Raw genomic sequence first — 19,345 nt, 5'->3', positions numbered from 1 at the left:
ACTTCCCTGGCAGAATCGGGGTTCCTCTTCCGTCCCCTCGGCATCCTGCTCTGCTTGGCGCCCGCCTTTATCTCCTTGTTCACTTGTCTATAGACTCTTGAACGAGACCCAACTTTGACTCAGTCCTTTCTCTCTGTATCCCCTGGCAGAGTCATCGGGGAATGATGCTGGGGTGGTGGGAGGAAGGGAAAGGGGACAAAGGGCTGGCAGGTGGATGTCAAGTGTGTTTCCCCTGCTCTGGTCTCCCCAGGTCTCTTGGAAAGCGAGAGAGGACTTAGCATGTCAGGGTCCCTCGAGTTTTACCTGGCTTTCTCTTAGAGCGAGTCACTTCGCTGTCACATGACACCAGTTCCCTAAATCCCTAATGAGCAAGTAGAATGGGGCTCACAGGCCTTGAAGATGTGAAGTTATCGGAAGATAGTTAACAGAACAGGTATAGACTCAAGTCATTTTGTCATTGTATATACCCTATTATACCTAGATTATACCAAAAGTCTGTTGCATTCTTTTGTTAAGATTTTCTTTTTTAATGTGGACCAGTTTTAAAGTCTTTATTGAGTTTGTTACAACATTGCTTCTGTTTTCTGTTTCGGTTTTTTGGCTGTGAGGCATGTGGGATCTTAGTTCCTGGACTAGGGATCGAACCCAGGTCCCCTGAATTGGAAGACTCTGTCTCAGTCTTAAATAGCTCCCAGAGAAGTTCCAGGACATCACTCTCCTAGGGTCGTCCTGGCATATCAGAATCCTGTTGTCAGTGGGTTATTACAAAACCCCACCTTCAGTGCCAGGGGCGATGCGATTAAGACTGGGCTTCCCAGGTGGCTCCATGTTAAAGAATCCCACTGCCAGTGCAGCCGACGCAGGAGATGGGGGTTCGATCCCTGGGTCGGGAAGATTGTCCTGGAGGAGGAAATGGCTACCCACTCCAGTATTCTTGCCTGGAAAATTCCACAGACAGAGGGGCCTGGCAGACTACAGTCTGTGGGGTCACACAGAGTTGGACGCAACGTACGTCATCTTGGTCCCCGGAGCCCTCGTGAGCACACCTTCTCCCAGAGACCCCTCTGTTCCCCAGACTTGTCTTTCGTGGACGGGACTGGGTCTGTGTGGTCAGGGGCCTCCTGAAGAGTGGCTGGAGGAAGGGAAAGCGGGGGCAGGGCGGCAGAGGAAGCAGAGTTGGAGCTGAGGCTTCCCTGCGCGCCTGCCTGATTTTCACTGCGGGCCTCATTTGGTATTCAAGGAAATAAGCCCAACAGGCTGCGAAGAAAGGAAGAATGAGATAGTTTCCTAAGTTGTCTGTGCCTGATTTGGCCGCGGGTCTGGGGCTCATTCAGCCCTTTGTCCCCCTGTTGAGTGCAGTGCGTGTGTGGTGACAATGCCCTGATGCAGCGACGCTGGGGGCCGATGGTAACAGTTCCGCAGCCCATTCACCGAGGCCGAAGAGGGTGCAGGGCGCGGGGCTGGAGCCAGCAAGCGGAGGAAGTCGGGGCCCGGGGGGACGGAGCCCGGCATCACAAACGCGGCTGTCAGGGCTCCGGGGCCGCGTCAGGCGGGGGGAGGGGGCCCAGCCTCGTGGGGCTGGAGGCCTGCCCGACCCCCAGCGCTGGGGAGTGCCACCTGTCCAGGCTGACAGACGAGCATTATGGCTGTCCTTCTAATCAGCTTAATTTGGGGCATCTCGACACAATGGCTGGTGCTTTTGGAGGCTGCCGAGGAGCAGAGGGCCCTGGGGCATCTTTTTATCCGAGGCACTGTTGCGGTGGGGTGGGGCGGGGTTGGGGGGGTGCTGGTTTCCAGGCCACTCTTGGGCTGTGTCTGCCTTTCCTGGAGATTCTCCGGTCTGTCTTTCCTTAGAGCCTGGAAGGAGCAGAGAGTTGCACAGGGAAGAGGGTTCTGGAATAGGAAGCTTGCCCTCTGAAGGCCAGGGTTAACTTCTGACTACATGTGACTGGGGGACGAGCCAGCTCCAGTTCGGTTCCCTAAGCTGGAAAGTGAGGGCCGCTGGCTGTTACAGCTCCCCCTGCCCCAGAGCCCCTGTTCTCAGATTCTGTAAGGATCTGCGTGTGTCACTCTAAGAACTCCGCCCGAAGACACACTGACATCACTCTTCAGCTTTGCCTCTTGTTCCCTTCAGACTCTGCAGCTTGTTCCCCCATCTATTTGTCTGTTGCCATCTATAGTCTTGGCCTCCTCCCTCTAGGCCACACCCTCCACCCTGGTCCCTGCTGGGGAGATTGAGAGCCCTTTGGGCAGGACTGGGTGGGGGTGCTGGTCTGCTGCAGGTAGGGGCACCAGCCCATCCTCCCTCCAACTTCACTTTCCAGCAGCTCACAGGAAATTCACAGCCTTAGGAAGTCCACAAAGGGGAAGGGCTCCTGCGATGCTGAAGGAAGGTGTTAAAATGCAGGGAGTGGGGAATTCCCTGGATGTCCAGTGGTTAAGACTCTGCACTTCCACGGTGGAGAGCTCAGGTTCTATTCGGTCTGGTAGCTTAAGATCCCACATGCTGCACGGCCAAAAAAAAATTTTAGGAAAGAAATGTAGGGCATGAGCTCTGTGCTCCAGGAAGAGGGAGGCCGATTTCTTACCTTTGTGCCTCCATCATAGGAGAACTTCAGCATCCTTTATGCAAAATGAGCTCTTGCCCTCAGATAGGTTTTCATCTCGCGGAGAGCGACAGATCCCACAGTTGAAACTCAGATGCTGTCAGCAGTGGAACCAGAGGAGGGTTAGATGTAGACCTCAGAGTGCTTCCCAGGAAGGGGGACAAAACTGACCCCTGAGAGCCTTCGCTTCCTGCTCCATCCTCATTTTTGCGGCAACTGCTACCGTCCGTCCTTTTCTCTCGAAGTAAGAAGTATCAAAGAGGAAGAGCTGGCCACTGTCAAAAGTGATTTACATTGACTGAAGGAAGGAGAGTCTGGGTTTTGTGTGATATATTTCTTGATTTTATTCAGGAAATCGTGAAAGTTTGGGGCTGCAAGTTAGGTAAATATGATGTTCGATGCCTGTGTTATCTTGAAGTCCTGTAGAAGTGATTGCCTGGTGTACCAGCCTGCCCTGAAGGACTTTCTCAGAACTGTTCCTTTAGGGTCTCAGGCTGCTGGGAGGGAAGCCTGAATACCAGGAAGAGCAGGCACCTGGGTGACCCCCAGGGAGACTGTCCATGGCCCCCTATCAAGCTGCTTAGCTCTCTGGAGCCGCATCCCTATGTTCAGAGGACCACCCATCTCAGCTGCTGGTGTGGCTAATGCAGAAATGATCACGGCATCCTGGGTTCATCATATTGTTGGGTGGCAGTTGCATTGACGCAGAAACAGAGTCTCGGAGGGAAGAAAGTCGACAGGGTTGGTGGAGAGCTGGTCCCTAGGGGACCAGCCAGAGCAGTTTGGACTGTCCTCAGTTTTTGCCTTGTTAACCTGATGCAGAGAGAGAACTCATTGGAAAAGACCCTGATGCTGGGAAAGACTGAGGGCAGGAGGAGGAGGGGGCGACAGAGGATGAGATGGTTGGATGGCATCACCGACTCAATGGACATGACTTTGAGCAAACTCCAGGAGGTAGCAAAGGACGGGGAAGCCTGGCGTGCTGCAGTCCATGGGTTCGCAAAGAGTCTGCATCCCTGCTGAACGCTCCATCCCCGGTGCCCGTTCCGCTGTGCCCCTCACCTGTCTTGAGCAAATTCTCACTCGTACCTCATTTCAGAGAAACCTCAGGAATTTGTTCAGATTTCCAAGACTTCCACTTTGTAATGAATGATTAGGGCTTCATCTGGACATTGCAACTGATCCTCCCTCTGTGAGCGTCTCCTGAGCCTTACTTTACAAATGGGGAAACCAAAGACAGAGAAGGAGAATAACTCAGTGGTGCCCACAAGTCTGGTTGTGGGGACAGCAGATGCCACCTCCCTCTGTCCCTCTTCACTCATTCTGAGTGGTATTTCATATCTGCTCTCAGCGCTTGGGCTGGTCTCACTCCAGATGTTAATTTTCCTAAAAAGTTGTGGTTTAACAGCGTACGGTGGCTGAGAGATACAAAAAGAAAATGTCGGGGCATGGAAACTTTCCTGGGAGCTCCAACTTTATTTTAGATCTTTGGAAAATAGAGATAATGCTTGTGTGCTTGGCAGACTGCAACCTCTGGGCAGTGAAAATTGCATGGTGGAGCAAACACGGGGGGAACATACATGAAACTGTGAAAAGACCCAGGCAGAGTGGAGTTCACATATTTTCCATACGTTTACGAGAGTGCCAGGAAACCAGTCTTGATGAGTAGAGAGGTCGGGAGATGCTGAGTTGGCCAAAAAGTCCATTCAGATTTTTCCATAACATTTTACAGGAAAAGCCGAAGGAACCTTTTGGCCTACCCAGTATCTGCTATGAGCAGTGACTTCAGCTCACAGCCCGGTTGCTAGTGCCAACCACCGTCCCACCCTGATGACACCCATGAATTCCTGCTGTGTCAATGTCACCCAATTTAGAGGAGCTTCTGCATGGGGCTGACACACCCTGAATCTTCCCTACCAAATATAGACTAATCTCAAAGCAGTGCCGCAGCTTTTTCTTTTTGCTTTCTCCCCAATTAGACGGCTCAAGCGTCCAGAACTTTGTAAACATGCTGTTGTATTTTTTATGAGAGTTAAGGAAACGGTAAATAAGTGGAGAGACAAACTGGCTTGTTTCTGAGCCAGTGGCTCTGAGGCTCAGTGTAGTTGAGTCCATTCGCTTGTATCTGCCCCTCGGGTGGTCTAGTTCTGTCACACTATCTGGAGGGCTCACCTTCCCCTTTTCCTGCTTACCACGCAGTGGCCCCAAGCAGGAAGCATCCCGCCGGTCCTTGAGTTACCAGGTCCTGCATGGCCGCAAATGGCCCCTCGCCTTGGCCAGCGCTGCCTGGGCTTCTGCTGAAGTGCAGATTCTGAGATGTAGTTGGTTCGGAGAGGGCTGAGAATCACATTTCTAACTAGATTCCAGGTGCTGCAGATGCTGCCGGCCTGTGGACCCCACTGGGAGTGGTTCCCCCGCCACCAGGAGGACGCACCTCCTTACATGTTGACTTTCTTTCTACTGGAAGCGGAGAAGGACATGGCAGCCCACTCCAGGATTCTTGCCTGGGAGATCCCATGGCAGGGGGGCCTGGCGGGCTGGAGTCCAGGGGGTCGCAAGAGGCGGAAACGACCTCATGACTTAAACCACCACCACCTGCTGGAGTGTGGAGTTAGGCGGGCTCAAATCGTGTATGTTCTCTTTGTTGATTGCTCTGTGCCCTGTTGCCCTTGCTAACGGCTCTGGTCTCGATGCTTCTCCTTCTAGGATTGCCTCAAAGCCTGCCAGGAGCAGATTGAGGTGGTGCTGCTGAATAGCCTGCAGCAGTACCGTCAGGACCAGGGCGATGGATCCAAGTCGGAGGATGAGCTGGACCAAGCCAGCACCCCTACAGATGTTCGGGATATCGACCTGTGAGGATGTGGGGCGGGCCAAATGGGAGGGGTGCGTCCAATCCGCTCTCTCCTTCTCTCTGGTTGTATTTGGTTCTCTTACATTTTAGGATGAAACTTAAAAAAAAAAAAAAAATTCTGCCCCCACCTAGATCCTATTGAAAGATTTTTTAGAAGTGAGAGATAAAGGTCCTATAAAAACGAAATCATTACAAGCATTTGGTGCCTATTTGAAGTACAACAGAAGGGAATCCCTTATATATGCCAACAGTTACTGTTTGATGATGTTAAAAGTCATAGTAACATGCTTACAGGAAAACCTGCAGAGTAGCTAGAGAAAAATGTACGCCTGCACTATGGGAACAAGTTAGAGACTTTTTTTTTCATGTTATGAACTAGCACATATACACCCGTTGGATAATTTGGAAGAACTGCGGATGCCACGTATGGCAGGATTGGATTGCGAAGCAATGAACTTGAGAAGGAATTAGAAATAAAGGAGGGACAGGATGGGGAGGGAGTGACAAATAATCTCAGCGCGATCGAACCATTTTGGATGGAGAAGCGCCCGACTCCCAACCACCTGTTTGTTGCTAAGCGATTCTGGGTCTCTAGTGACAAGTCTTGCTGTCTGCAGTAGCTGCTACCTGAAAGAGATGTTCTGTTCTGCCCGTTGGACACAGGTGATTGGATCCTGGGTTTCATGTTTTTCAATACCTTGCTTCTTCTTCCAAACTTGGTTCGTTGCGGACACCACCCCATTTTTATCTTAAAGGGGCAATCTAGCTATGGGCCATCCCCCAAACTCCGTGAAATGGAGGCAGACAGAGCCCCAGGGTGGGATCTAGAACTTTTTTTTTTCCTCCTGAGGTGTTCAAGAGAGTAATGCGACCTTGGCATCCCTCATTAGGAAAAAAAAAAAACCTAATTTTTTTTTGGTGCTGATTGGCATGTCCGGTCCACAGGTGAGCATTGGTATAAACCATTCCATTCGAAAAGCACTTTGAAAAATTGTTCCCGAGGGGGTAGATGGATTGGTTTATGCAAATCATACAGAGCAGAGGCCTCCTTCCTCCTCCTGTGTCCCCTCCCCTCGTGCCCCCCCCCCCCTCGAGTCAGGTTGCCGTCCTGTATCTGACACTCTCTGGGTTCCCCTCCGGGGACTCAAAAGACACATCCCCTTCCGCGAAAATCCCTATGACAACATTCCTAAAAGCAGAGATCTGTAACCATTTTGATGGCACACAAGGATCTTAATTCCCACCTCTGTACTTCCCCTTTGGACATGGAAAGAAACATGATTGCTGGTGCAAAGACAGCGGGGCATCCGTGTGACATTTCGTTCCCGTTTCCGTTGAGTTTCTTTTGTTGTTGATTTCATTGCAAAGTTGCATTCAGCGTACTTGAACTTTTTTTTTCCTCTCCACGTCTTAGAGGCATTCAGTTAGCAGAGAGGTTGAAGCACCAACTTTTTTTTTTTTTTTTTTGCACAATTATAATTGACAGGTAATGAAGCTATTAAAATATTTGCCTTTTTAAGTAAAAAAAAAAAATAAGATCAGAACAGGGCTACTCTGAAGAATTATTTTATACGCAGATTCTGCCTTGTTTCATAGTATTGAGGGTTTAAGATGGAGAAAAATCTAAGGGGTCTCTTATTTTTCATTTTATTATGTTCAGTTTTTTATTATTTTTTTTTTTTTTGCGCTGCTAAGAAGCTAAGATCATTCATCGTTATCCACATTAACAGTACCTAGCTGTAATGTTTCACCGAGTGTGCTGCTATTATATAAACATTTTTATAATATATTATTTTACTGCTTAAATTTCCAAGTCCTGAAGTAGTTGGTTGAGATAGGAGTTCTTCGTACTGGAAAAGCCCTCTTCCATACATAGTGTGTTTTCTTCTGGTTGCGTATTCATGGTTTTTTTTTTTTTTTCCCTCTCTGATCACATCCTTCAAAGACAGAGTATTCTTTACCTCAGGTTTACTGGACAAAATCAATAGCTACGAAAGAAAATGGTTCACATTTTTGTTCTCATTAATACCTCACAACCGTACAGTTTCTGCTTGGGAGCCCATCAGTTAGGGAAGGCGGAGGGGGGAAGGGGCCACAGCCTCTCCCTGATGGAAGGTGGGGGGCTTGACCCCAGGGTCTCATGCCCAGGGACCTCTTCAGTGCTGAAGGTCATCAGGCTTCCATTCTGACTCCGGTATCCTCATCATGATGGAAAAAATGCAATTGGACCAAGGGATTTCCCCTCCCCCGCAAGGCCGACACACAGCGCTGAGTGATGCGGTGTGCTGGGCACGCAGCATCTGCACTTGGGTTCCAGCCATTTGAACAGGCTGTTTGTTCAGAGAGCCTTATCAGGCGGGCCTTTCTAAAGCACACCTGCTTCCAGTTCTCCTTTCACCTGGGAAGTTTCCCTTCCTTCAGCATGTTTCTCTCTCTGGCAAGTTTCTCTTTTCCTGGACGCTGGCAGCCCCTTGGGCCCCCCCCTTCAGGACGATTTCAGAGGGTTTCCTAGGTCTGAACCTGCGGCAGGCAGGGTTGCCATGGGAACTGCTCCCACCTGTCTGGCCGGTGACAGGCAAAATGCTGGGGCAAGGGCGTGGTCCTCGCTGAGTGGCACTGAATGGTTTTCAGGTTTTAAATAGTGCGCTGAATTGGCATGATCGGGAAAACGGGTCGGGGTGAGTATCGGATCGGTGGTTGAAGGCAGGTGGGCAGGCTGCTTCTGCCCAGAGATGGAATCCCAGGTGAGTCAGGCTCCGTTGACGTGGGTTAGAAGGGTTCAGGACTCGGTGAGTTATGTGATCCTGAGATGCTCAGGATTCCTGGTGGGCCAGTGGGCAGTGAATTCTGAGGTTTGGGGGAGAAAGGCTGAGCGGCCTGTGTTTTATCAAGAGGCCATCCCGTGTAGGCCGTTCTTCTGGGCCCCAGGGTCGGGGGGAGTCTGCGTGGTGGAGAAAAGCATGAGCCCTAGAGTTCTTGAGAGTCTTGGAACCTAAAGAGAAAGGGAGGTACAGATCCCTCTAACAGTGACCAGCTGCTCAGCTCAAACAGAAGCAGCGAGTGAGAGAAATAAGGAAGGATACAGGCCAACAGACTCCCCCCGCAGTCTCTCACTCTCCACTTCCCTGGAGCCCTAGGGGTCCCCGGGACCTTCTAGCTCTTTCTCCTTTTCCTCCTCGTGCCTAGTGTGATGGGAGGCGCAGGGTTGCAGCTAGGAAGGGTGCTACGTAGTTTCTGCTTTCCTGCCTGCTCCTTCCTTAAACAGAAGACGGGCCCAGGCATTGTTGAACTGTCTCGTGCCCTCTCCTTGGATCTTGGATCTTGGTTTCCTCGGTAGGAGTTTCTGTCCCAGAGGCATTCAGGTGCATTTTTTTTTTCTCCTCCCGTGAAGGAGGTTCCAAACCTATTCTGGTTTTTTTCCTACCTTGTTGTCATTGTATCTCTCCTTTACTTTGTTCTCTTTTATGTTTTTTTTTTCTTTTCTTTTTTTGGTTGTTTGTTTTTCTCCATCAGTGGGGACTGATTGTTCCCCTTGCCGGCCAAATTTTGTTCCTTCCCCTGTTTTGGCCAAATCCTAGGGGGTGAAAATCCTCGTATGCCAAAAATATATGCTGAGCATAAGTCAGTTCCACGTGGGTTGTCCATCACAGCCGAGAAGCCTGCAGGTGGGGGCAGGGGATGGGTGCCTCAGCAGACTGCACCCCCCCTTCCAGCCGAGAGAAGGGGCTTCTGTCCACGGAGGCTGTCCTCTGGAACTGTCCCGACCCCACTGAGCAGCCAGTGTTCCCCAGCCAGGTCCCCCTTGGTCTGTGGGTTGTTTGGAGGCCCTGCTCTGCCTCCTGTCCTCACCTGAGTCGGGCACGTGTGACTCGGGAGGGGCGGCCCTTGGCTGTAGGCATCGGGGTCTTCCCTTCCGAGGAGGCTGCTGCCCACCCCCAAGGGCCCCAGGAGCCCTGGGACTGCCCGCTGAGGACGGCAGGACTGGATGACTTTTTCTCAAAGAGGGCAGCAGACTGTTCTCCCCACAGGCCATGGGGGGACAGGGCTGGGAGAAGAAATAGACGTGCACCTTATATCATGTAAATATACTGATTTTTCTAGTTCAAGAAAGAATTATTGGTAGAGTGGGAACGGGAGATAAGAATGAGCAGGAAATCTTGAGTAAGCCAGCTGGCTTTTAAGCCAAAAGGGTTCCTCCGTGTTTATCTTTGAGACAGTCCAACCCCAAGAATAGCTTTAAAAGGGAAATCAGTGCTGAGACGGTGAAGTCCCTTACCCAACATGCGCCCTGTAGCTTTAGAATGAACGCAGGCTCCTCAGCTGTGGGCTCGGCATGGTTCCCGTCACCCGTTGGTGTGAAACAAGGCGGGAAATTCATTAGGATGTTTATGGCTTCTTCATCCCACCCGGCTTTTCCTGGTTCTGGATTCTAAACAACCCAGAACCATCTCTTTCCTCCGGTGTCTCTGCTTCTAGACTTGCGTGGGCCCTCAGACCCGTTTCTTGGCTTGGGTTTCCGGAAGCCTTCGGCAGACTTATACACGCATGCTCTTGCTGTCACATTTATTCCTTTGCCTGCAGCCTTCTTTGGGGGGAAAAAAGTGCCTTACTGACTGTAGCCATTACAGTAGCCAGTGTATTTTCACAGATGCCTATCCTTTTTTTTTTTAAACAGTTCTCTCTCTCTTTTTTTTTTTTCTTCTTAGTTCTATTTCTTACTGCTCACCACCTCTGAAATCCCCAGCGTGTCACGGGGCCATTGGATTTTTTCCATTATGTTCATTACCCTTGTACCATGTACCTCAGATCTCTCTCTCTCAGTTACAGTTTCTCGTCTTGGACTTTCTTTTATTATTATTATAATTTTTTTTTTTTTTTGCTTTAAACGAGTGTGATGCCATATCGAGTCAATGTTAATCTCTCACCATGTACTCTATAAGAGGTGTGGGTGTTTATTTGGTCGGCGTGCAAGCAAGTGCTAACGCAGCATGATCAGTATACACGGAAGGTTTTTAGGAAGTATGGGAAAAAAAATGTTGTATTGGCTATGATGGTGGCATGGTATAGTCAAGCTGCCTTTTCTGAGGTCCTATCTTTTCAGTGTTAAGTGATTTTTAAAAATAATAACCTGTTTTTCTGACTAGCTTAAAGATGGATTTGAAAATGGTTTTGGATGCAATTAGATTATGCTATTTGGACAATAAACTCACCTTGACCTAAAGTCTCTGGCTCTTTGACTTATTTTTTAGACCAGCAGTCCTCAGTGTGGAGCACAACCTTCTCGGGTCAGAACTCTTGGCCATAGTTGGTGTTGGGGTAAAATGTGGATCCTAACCTGAAGGCTCGTTTAGGTCTGTCACTTGGGTGCAAGCCATTGATGGCCTTTTAAAAACAACAACAACAGCAACACTTAAGGATCACCCAGGCACCCCTCTTGTAAAAAACTGGAGCCTCAGACCGCTTTCAAGAGGTTCGTCAGTCACTGCTATCGTGACTGACCTCAGATGCTGTCCCCTGATTATTGCCAGCTCTTCACTCCTGGGTCTGAGTGAGCATCTTCTGGCTTCTGAGGTGCCATCTCAAGATTGTGTGTGTGTGTGCTCAGTCGTGTCCGACTCTTAGTGACCCATGGAATGTAGTCTGCCAGGCTCTTCCATATATGGGATTCTCCAGGAAGAATACTGGAGTGAGGAGCCATTCCTGTCTCCAGGGGATCGTCCCAACCTAGGGATGGAACCTAGGTCTCCCGCATTGCAGGCGGATTCTTTACCGACTGAGCCACCAGGGAAGCCCCATCTCTAGATTGGGTGGGGTGTGTCCATGGAGAACTGACCACTGCAGCTTTCCTGGTTGCTTCCCACTCTTCATGGCTCCTACCTGATTCTTGATTCTCTCTCTCTCTATCCCTCCCTTGAGGACTGGACTACCACTATCTTGGAGGAAAGGGTGGGGAGGCAGAGCCTGGGAAAGGGGTGGGAATGGCCACCCTTAAACGAATTGCCAGTTGCTCCATGACCTCAGAAACTCAGACTAGCCTCTTTCCCAAGAGTGATGGGTCACGCCCGTTGCTGTTGCTGAGAAAATTCATTTTCTCTGTAGTTCCCTGTCTCTTTCAAAGTCAGTCGATAAAGAAGATGTGGTGCATATATACAATGGAATATTACTCACCTGTGAAAAAGAAGGAAACTGCCATCTGCAGCGACATGGTTGGACCTAGAGATGATCATACTAAGTGAAGTAAACCAGACAGAAAGACAAATACCATATTGTATCACTTACATGTGGGTTCTTTAAAAAAGGAACTTGTGCACAGAACAGAGACAGACTCAGATTTAGAAAACAAAGTTATGGTTACTAAAGGGGAGAGATGGTAGGTAGGGATAAAGTAGGAGGTTGGACTTAAGGTACAGATACATGTCTGTATGTTATAAAACAATTAACAAGGGCCTATGTATGGCACAGGGAGCTCTATTCAATACGCTATATGGGAAGAGAATCTGAAAAAGATAAAGGTACAACTGAGTCACTTTGCTATATACCTGAAACTAACAGCATTGTAAATCAGTTACACTCCAACATAAAAATTTCTAATGTGAAAATTTAAAAATGTGAATTTCTATGGGGGTTAAACAATAAAATGTTAAAGGAAATAGAGCTGTAGAGACAGAAAATAATAACCTAGTCTCTAAGGGGGGAAAAAGTCACTTTAGGCTATTTTCCAGTTTAATTCTGACCCCAGTTGCAAGCAGGAAGGGTAACAGTGGTCATGGAGGAACAGTCCGGATGAAGACATTTCGTTGTTATCCCCTAGTAACTCCACTCCACAGGATGCTTCATCTTAGAAGCAGTCTAGAAGTTCCCCTTGTCTCTGTCCGCCGTGGACTACCAGTGTTCTTGGAGGAAAGCAGGCATAACTTTTTCTTGGGTTTCTGCCTAGTGGCGTCCGCTGGGCCTCTCGGGAGTTTCCAAGACCTCTTTGGTTGGTTGTTGCTCTTAACCATCCTTGGAATCCTCTTCTGCACGACCGACAGTGCAGCCAGGTCCCTCCCTCCCTTCCCCTCCCCCATCTGTGCCCCGCAGTGCTTGTGCCCTGTCTGTTAGTAACACTCCGGCACCTCTCCTCCCAAATACCGTCCAGTTGCTGCCGGCTTCTCCCTTTCGGGGCTCTGGGTATTGAAGGTGGGAAGGAAGCCGAAGCCTCACCCTGCACAGCTGGCTTGGGATCCATCCACTGGCCCCGTCACACACATTTTCAGACCCACTTCATCTTACACTTGGAAAATCTCAGACTTTAAACATCGTGAACACCGATGTTGCTGCTGCTGCTAAGTCACTTCAGTTGTGTCCGACTCTGCGACCCCAGAGATGGCAGCCCACCAGGCTCCTCCATCCCTGGGATTCTCCAGGCAAGAACACTGGAGTGGGTTGCCATTTCCTTCTCCAATGCATGAAAGTGAGAAGTGAAAGTGAGGTCGCTCAGTCATGGACTGCAGCCTACCAGGCTCCTCCGTCCATGGGATTTTCCAGGCAAGAGTACTGGAGTGGGGTGCCATTGCCATCTCTGGAACACCGATGTTACCCTCATGAAAAGGATGCAAGGGTTCTTTCTGCAAGTGGAGCAGAGATGTCAAAATCCCAGGTCTTTTGTTTCTGCTCTAGGGACTTCCCTGGTGGTCTAGTGGCTAAGACTCCGCACTCCCAAGGAGGGGGCCCAGGTTCAATCTGGGTGCCCCCTGTAAGACCCAGATGTTTTGGTCTTCCCGGGTGGCTCAGACAGTAAAGAGTGCCTGCAATGCAGGAGACCTGGGTTTAATCCCTGGGTCAGGAAGAGTCCCTGGAGAAGGAAATGTCTACCCACTCCAGTATTCTTGCCTAGAAAAATCCCACGGACAGAGGAGCCTGGCAGGCTACAGGCAATGGGGTCACAGAGTCGGACACGACTCAGTGACTAACACTTTAACTTTGTTTCTGCTTTAGGGAGAACTTTTCTAACAACTTTGCAGAGATCTGGGGCTTTGAGTCGGGATACAGAGGTCACACCAAAATGAAAAGTTCCAGTTGCCCAGGTAACACACTCAACCTGCTGCCGTGAGGGGAGTGTTCAGACCTGAGTGTTACACCGGATCATTTCTGCCTTGTCCTTACAGCAACAACGGCAGCAAGAATGGTGGTGACAGTGGGTGTGAAGATTCAGCCTGTCTCAAAGAGCTGACCAGCCACGGCCAGCGTGTGTGTGTGCAGGGCCAACTACACTTGGCCTTCAAGGAGAAGCAGAGCAGACATAACCCATGCTCTCCGGTTTAGGAGGTTTTCCATGAGACCCCTGAGGCGGCACAGAGCTCTGATGGCAAACGCCGATGCCCTGGGTGGCTCCGGGTGCTTTCTGACAAGATGGTTGGGTTTGCTCAAGCAAATGAGTTTTAGGAAAATACATACAGCCGGCCTTTCTGAGCTTTATTGCTTGGGCTCAGGGATGTCCTGCTGTTGAGGGGCAGATTCCGTCAGGATCCAATCAGACAGGCAGACAGAACTGGGCGGCCTGAGAACACAGCAAGACAGTCCCAGGGCCCTGCCTCAGCATCCCATGGGAACTTGGTGTCTATGCTTATCCAAAACACTGCTTCCATTTCACTGGTGGTGACTTGCTCTGACTCTGGCTTTTGCTCCAGGTGGCTCAGTGGGTGAGGAGTCCACCTGGAGAGACGCAGGAGACACAGGTTCGATCCCTGGGTGGAGAAGATGCCCTGGAAGGCAAGGAGGGCATGGAAACCCACTCCAGTATTCTTGCCTGGAGAATCCCATGGACAGATGAGCCTGGTGGGCTACAGTCCATGGGGTCGCAAAGGAGTCAGACACAACTGAGCAACTGAGCACTCAAGCTGGGCCCCCGCCATCCTCTGGCCTTGGTGGGTATCAACTTCCTGGGAAGTCCGCTAGGTGGCACTAATGCCATGGGCGGGAGCAACTTGCAGAGAGAACCTTGGCAGACAGGTATAGGGCGACACCTCCCTCCCACAGGTGAGCAGAACTGGCAGCTGCCTCCCCAGCCTCTCTCAGCACTGCTGCCTTCTGACTTCTCCTGGGATGGGCTGGTGCTATTCATGACTTCTTACCGTTCTTCTCAGTGTCTAATTTGGAGATGCAAAAAGTAATTTATGGACCAAATCCAGCCCTTGGGCATGTTTAGCTTGACTCCCATCGCGACTTATATTCATTGGAAATATTGATGCTGAAGCTCCAGTACTTTGGCCATCTGACTCAAAGAGTTGACTCACTGGAAAAGACCCTGATGCTGAGAAAGATTGAAGGCAGAAGGAGAAGGGGTCCACAGATGGTTGGATGGCATCACCAACTCAATGGACATGAATTTGAGCAAGCTCTGGGAGATGGTGAAGGACAAGGAAGCCTGGTGTTCTGTAGTCCATGGGGACACAAAGAGTCAGACATGACTTAGCGACTGAACAATGACAACTCAGCCCAGAGAATCTTCCTGGTCCAGGGGACAGGGAAGATCTCATCACAGTCTCCCAAGCCCTTGCTTATGTCAAGATTATTTTTTTATCCTCCAAGGAGAGATGGTCATTTCCTTGGCCTCTGGCACCTCCTCTTCCCTAAAAAGGGGACATGGGATAAAGAGCCAAAAAAATGCAAGGGAAAAGTGCTGGAGCTAAAAACACTGATTACCATCTCAAAGGTATCCTGCTGTCGACAAGATAACCTGAACCCTGCTAGGGCTCATGCTGTTCTCAGCGTACGGTCCCTCAACAATGGAGGCCTTGATGTAGGGAAAGTGCTCTCAGCTCGTGTGGGTTTCCGTTTGTGGCAGGGCTCAGTGAGTCTGGACACCTCAGTCAGTACCTTCCTGGAAAGTCTTGATGCGTCAGATGTTTTGACAGCAATCACTCACTTCTATCTCAGAATCAGAATGAAGAGTCTACGGGGGACTCCCCTGGTGGTCCCTAGGTTAAGATTGTGTCTTCTAATGCAAGGGGAGAGGATTGATCCCCGGTCTGGTAACTAAGGTCCCACATGTCGTGGAGTGTGACCAAAAATTAAAAAACAAAACCAGAAAAAAGGGTAGGGAAGATCTGCTTCAATATGGTACTTCCTATGGCCTTACCCGATCCACATCCTAAATCTTTCCAGATACGAGGGCCAGGAGAACAGGATTGTAGGGTCTTCCTGAGCACTCTTCCTGGCTCTAGGGGAACCTTCCCAATCAAGACCCAATACTCCAGTGCCTGGAGTGTTGCTGACAGTGTTGTACATTTATTCATTTCCTGCAGATTGTCACAGTGACAGGAAGGGTCAGGATGGCGTAGCAGAGAGGGCATTTCACTTAAGCAAGAGGCTCTACATTTGAATCCCAGGGCCGTTGCTTGTTAACTGTCAGATGCTGGATTATTAAAGGGATTACACGAGGTAGTGTAGGTACAACACCTAATACTGTAAGTTTCAAGCAGTGTCTGACCATAGCCCTTCCACATCCACAGGTTCAACCAAAGATCGAAAATATTTGAGAAAAAAATTCCAGCAAGTTCCCTAGTGGCTCAGACAGAGAAGAATCTGCCGGTAGTGCAGGAGACCCGGATTTGATCCCTGGGTGGGGAAGATCCCCCTGGAGAAGGGAATGGCTACTCACTCCAGTATTCTTGCTTGGAGAATCCCACGAACAGAGGAGCCTGGCAGGCCACAGTCCATGAGGTTGCAAAGAGTTGGAAACGACTGAGTGACTTACACTCCTAAAAAGCAAAGTTTGAATCTGCAGAGTGCTGACAGCTATTCACAGAGCTTTTACATTCTGGGTATTCTGAGTAACCTAGAGATGACTGAAAGTGTCTGGGAGGATGTGCATAGGTTACCTGCCAATCGTATATGGTGCGTTATATACGCACCATTGTATATAAGGGACTTGGACATTCACAGATGGTGGTACCCAAGGAAGGTCCTGGAACCAGTTTCCAGTGGGCAGTGACTGTATATGCAAACACATTAAGTACCTTGTCAACTATTTTTAAAGGCGTTATGAATGCAAATGTTAACTTTCCAAAAGGGCAGAGATGACGGGAGGTATCGCTTGCCTGTAGATCATGATAGAAGAGACTGCTCTGATCCACAACAGTGAAACCATAAGCGTTTACTCTGTCCACAGTATCCCCTTCATTCTGCTGCCCTTCTCCCAAACATCAGTGAACTTGGGCTTAGGCAAAGTTCTCTCCCCCACTAAGTGACAGGCTATCAGGCGAGGCATGAAAAGGGATTACTGGATACATGTATTCAAATAAAGGGGAGTTCCCCAGAAGCAGGCTCCTTCCACCATCCATCAGTAGAAAAGCCGTTTGACTGGCAGATATAATTTTTTGGAAGCAGCAGTAATGGCGAACTCTGGGTGACAGATGTCAGATGTTGACAGAGTGACTGCCAAAACAAATCTCCTTGCATCTTCAGACATCAAGCTGATGGAGGACTGGGCACAGTTGGACTGGCAGCCCCTTCCTGCTTGGATCACTGCTCACATTATTATTTCTCAGTAGCCGGACAAAGCAGATGGTTTACCATGTATTTGTGACTTGTTATTGGCCTTGAAGTTCTGTTCTTCCATCAGGGTACAGCATGTAATCAATTATGACAGTGGGTGGTGTAAAAAAAAAAAATCCCTGCCAATAAAAGTCCCAGACTTTCTCTTTTATTACATTTGCATAAACCCTGACAATTTCCAACTTAAAAGCCAGAGGAGCAAAAAGCAAAGTCATGGTGTTAAAAGTACAGTAACTGGGATAATTGAAAAAGCACCAAATTTTAGTTGGTCCTGAAGACTCTCGTTAGTTTAGACTAACATCTGGTGTCAGCTTGGTCCATTTTGAGTCTTCAGCTCAAAATCTTCTCATCTCTATTTTGGTGAGTCTTTAAAAACATTTTTTCTTTCTTTATGTTTTTAGTTGCTCTGGGTCCTCGTTGCTGATCATGGGCTTTCTCTAGTTGTGGTGAATGGGGGTCCTCTTCGTTGCAGTACATGGGCTTCTCATAGCAGTGGCTTGTCATGTTGCCAAGCTCTAGGCGTGCAGACTCAGAAGTTGTGATGCACGGGCTCAGTTGCTCAGGAGCACGTGGGTTCTTCCCGGACCATAGTGAAGAGTTTTCTCTTATGCTTTTTCCTCCCCCGCCCCCCCTTTATTCTTTAGGAGCATGATTTTTGTGGATGACAAATGTTGATTGGGCTTCTGCAACGTGACTGTCACATTCCAGGCACGTGTAAGAGAACAAGGGAGTCCCTTCCTTAAAAAAAAAAAAAAAACCAAAACCCTACATTCCAGCATATAACAAAACAGAAATGGATTTATACATCCAGAGGGCAAACAGGCGGCAAAATGGCGGTAGTGGAGGAAACAAATAGGTGAGAAAGATTAGGAATTACAAACTTCCAGCTGCAAAATAAATGAGTCAGCGGGTATTACAGGTTCAGTGAGGGGAATACAGGTGACGTGTTGTAACCACTTATCCTGGTGATCATTTTGAAATGTGTCAAGCCACTATGTTGTAACAGGAACTAACATAGAGTTCTAGGTCAATTATACTTCAACAACAAATCCATGGAGGGGGAGATCAGATTTGTAGTTACTGGAGGTTGAGGAGTGGGGAAATTGGATGAAAGCAGTCCAAAGGTACACACTTTCAGTTGCAAGATAAATAAAATTTTGTCTCTAAGTCATGTCCGACTCTTTTTTGACACCATGGGCTGTACCCTGCCAGGCTTCTCCGTCCATGGGATTTCCTAGGCAAGAATACTGGAATGGGTTACCATTTCCTCTCCAGGGCATCTTCCCGACCCAGGGGTCGAATGGGTGTCTCCTGCAGTGGCAGGTGGATTCTTTACCACTGAGCCACCTGGGAAGCCCTGCTGCTGCTGCTGCTGCTGCTGCTAAGTCGCTTCAGTCGTGTCCGACTCTGTGTGACCCCAGAGATGGCAGCCTATCGGGCTTCCCTGTCCCTGGGATTCTCTAAGCAAGAACACTGGAGTGGGTTGCCATTTCCTTCTCCAATACATGGAAGTGAAAAGTCAAAGTGAAGTCACTCAGTCGTGTCCGACTCTAGCGACCCCATGGATTGCAGCCCACCAGGCTCCTCCATCCATGGGATTTTCCAGGCAAGAGTACTGGAGTGGGGTGCCATTGCCTTCTCCACTGGGAAGCCCTAAGATAAATAAATACTAGAGATGTAATGTACAACATGATAAAGATATAAACACAGCTGCAGAGAGTAAATCCTAAGAGTTCTCATCAGGAGAAAAGCCTTTTTTTTTGCTACAATTTTGTGTCTCTAAGATGATTCTTTCAGGAAAAGAAACAATTTCGAACTTGATTGATAATCACTAGAGTTTTACTGGACTTCCCTGGTGACTCAGATGGTAAAGAAGCTGCCTGCAATGCGGGAGACCCGGGTTTGATCCCTAGGTTGGGAATATCCCCTGGAGGAGGAAATGGCACCCCACTCCAGTACTCTTGCCTGGAAAATCCCGTGGACAGAGGAGTCTGGCGGGGTACAGTCCGGAGGTCGCAAAGAGTCAGACACGACTGAGAGCGACTAACACATGACATGACAAGATGAGGGATATTCACTAAACTTTTTGTGACAGTCATTCCGTGATGGGTATAAATTACATCATTATGTTGCACACCTTAAACGGATAGAGTGCTGTATGTCCATTATATCTCGGTAAAACTGGAAGAAAAAGTAAACGAATAAGGAGAAAGCGGAGGGAGGGGACTGCAGGCTGGAGACACAGTATCTGTGCACTGGGTAGGATCAGTGAGGAGACTGCATGGTGGAGAACAGAAGAGGACCAAAAGCATACCCCACGGAGACCGGGACACACACTGTATGGGGGGCG

At 49.1% G+C, this 19,345-nt stretch overlaps 1 protein-coding gene across 1 annotated transcript in view; it reads left to right on the top strand.

Annotated features, from left to right (window-relative positions):
* The window catches only part of CCND2 (cyclin D2), a 28,271-nt gene extending 17,593 nt beyond the window's left edge, over window positions 1-10,678 (top strand). Inside the window, exon 5 of the mRNA XM_086402385.1 lies at window positions 5,313-10,678. Coding sequence (XP_086258511.1) covers window positions 5,313-5,462 — 150 coding nt within the window. The 3' untranslated portion in view covers window positions 5,463-10,678. The remainder of the gene's footprint in view (window positions 1-5,312) is intronic.
* The last annotated feature ends 8,667 nt before the right edge of the window (window positions 10,679-19,345 follow it).

This window comes from Bos grunniens, chromosome 5 (assembly GCF_055505025.1).
Source record: "Bos grunniens cultivar Pamir isolate PY7600 chromosome 5, Bosgru_T2T1.0, whole genome shotgun sequence".
In the NCBI taxonomy this organism is placed as follows: Eukaryota; Metazoa; Chordata; class Mammalia; order Artiodactyla; family Bovidae; genus Bos; species Bos grunniens.
This window is presented reverse-complemented; position numbering and strand designations above follow the sequence as displayed.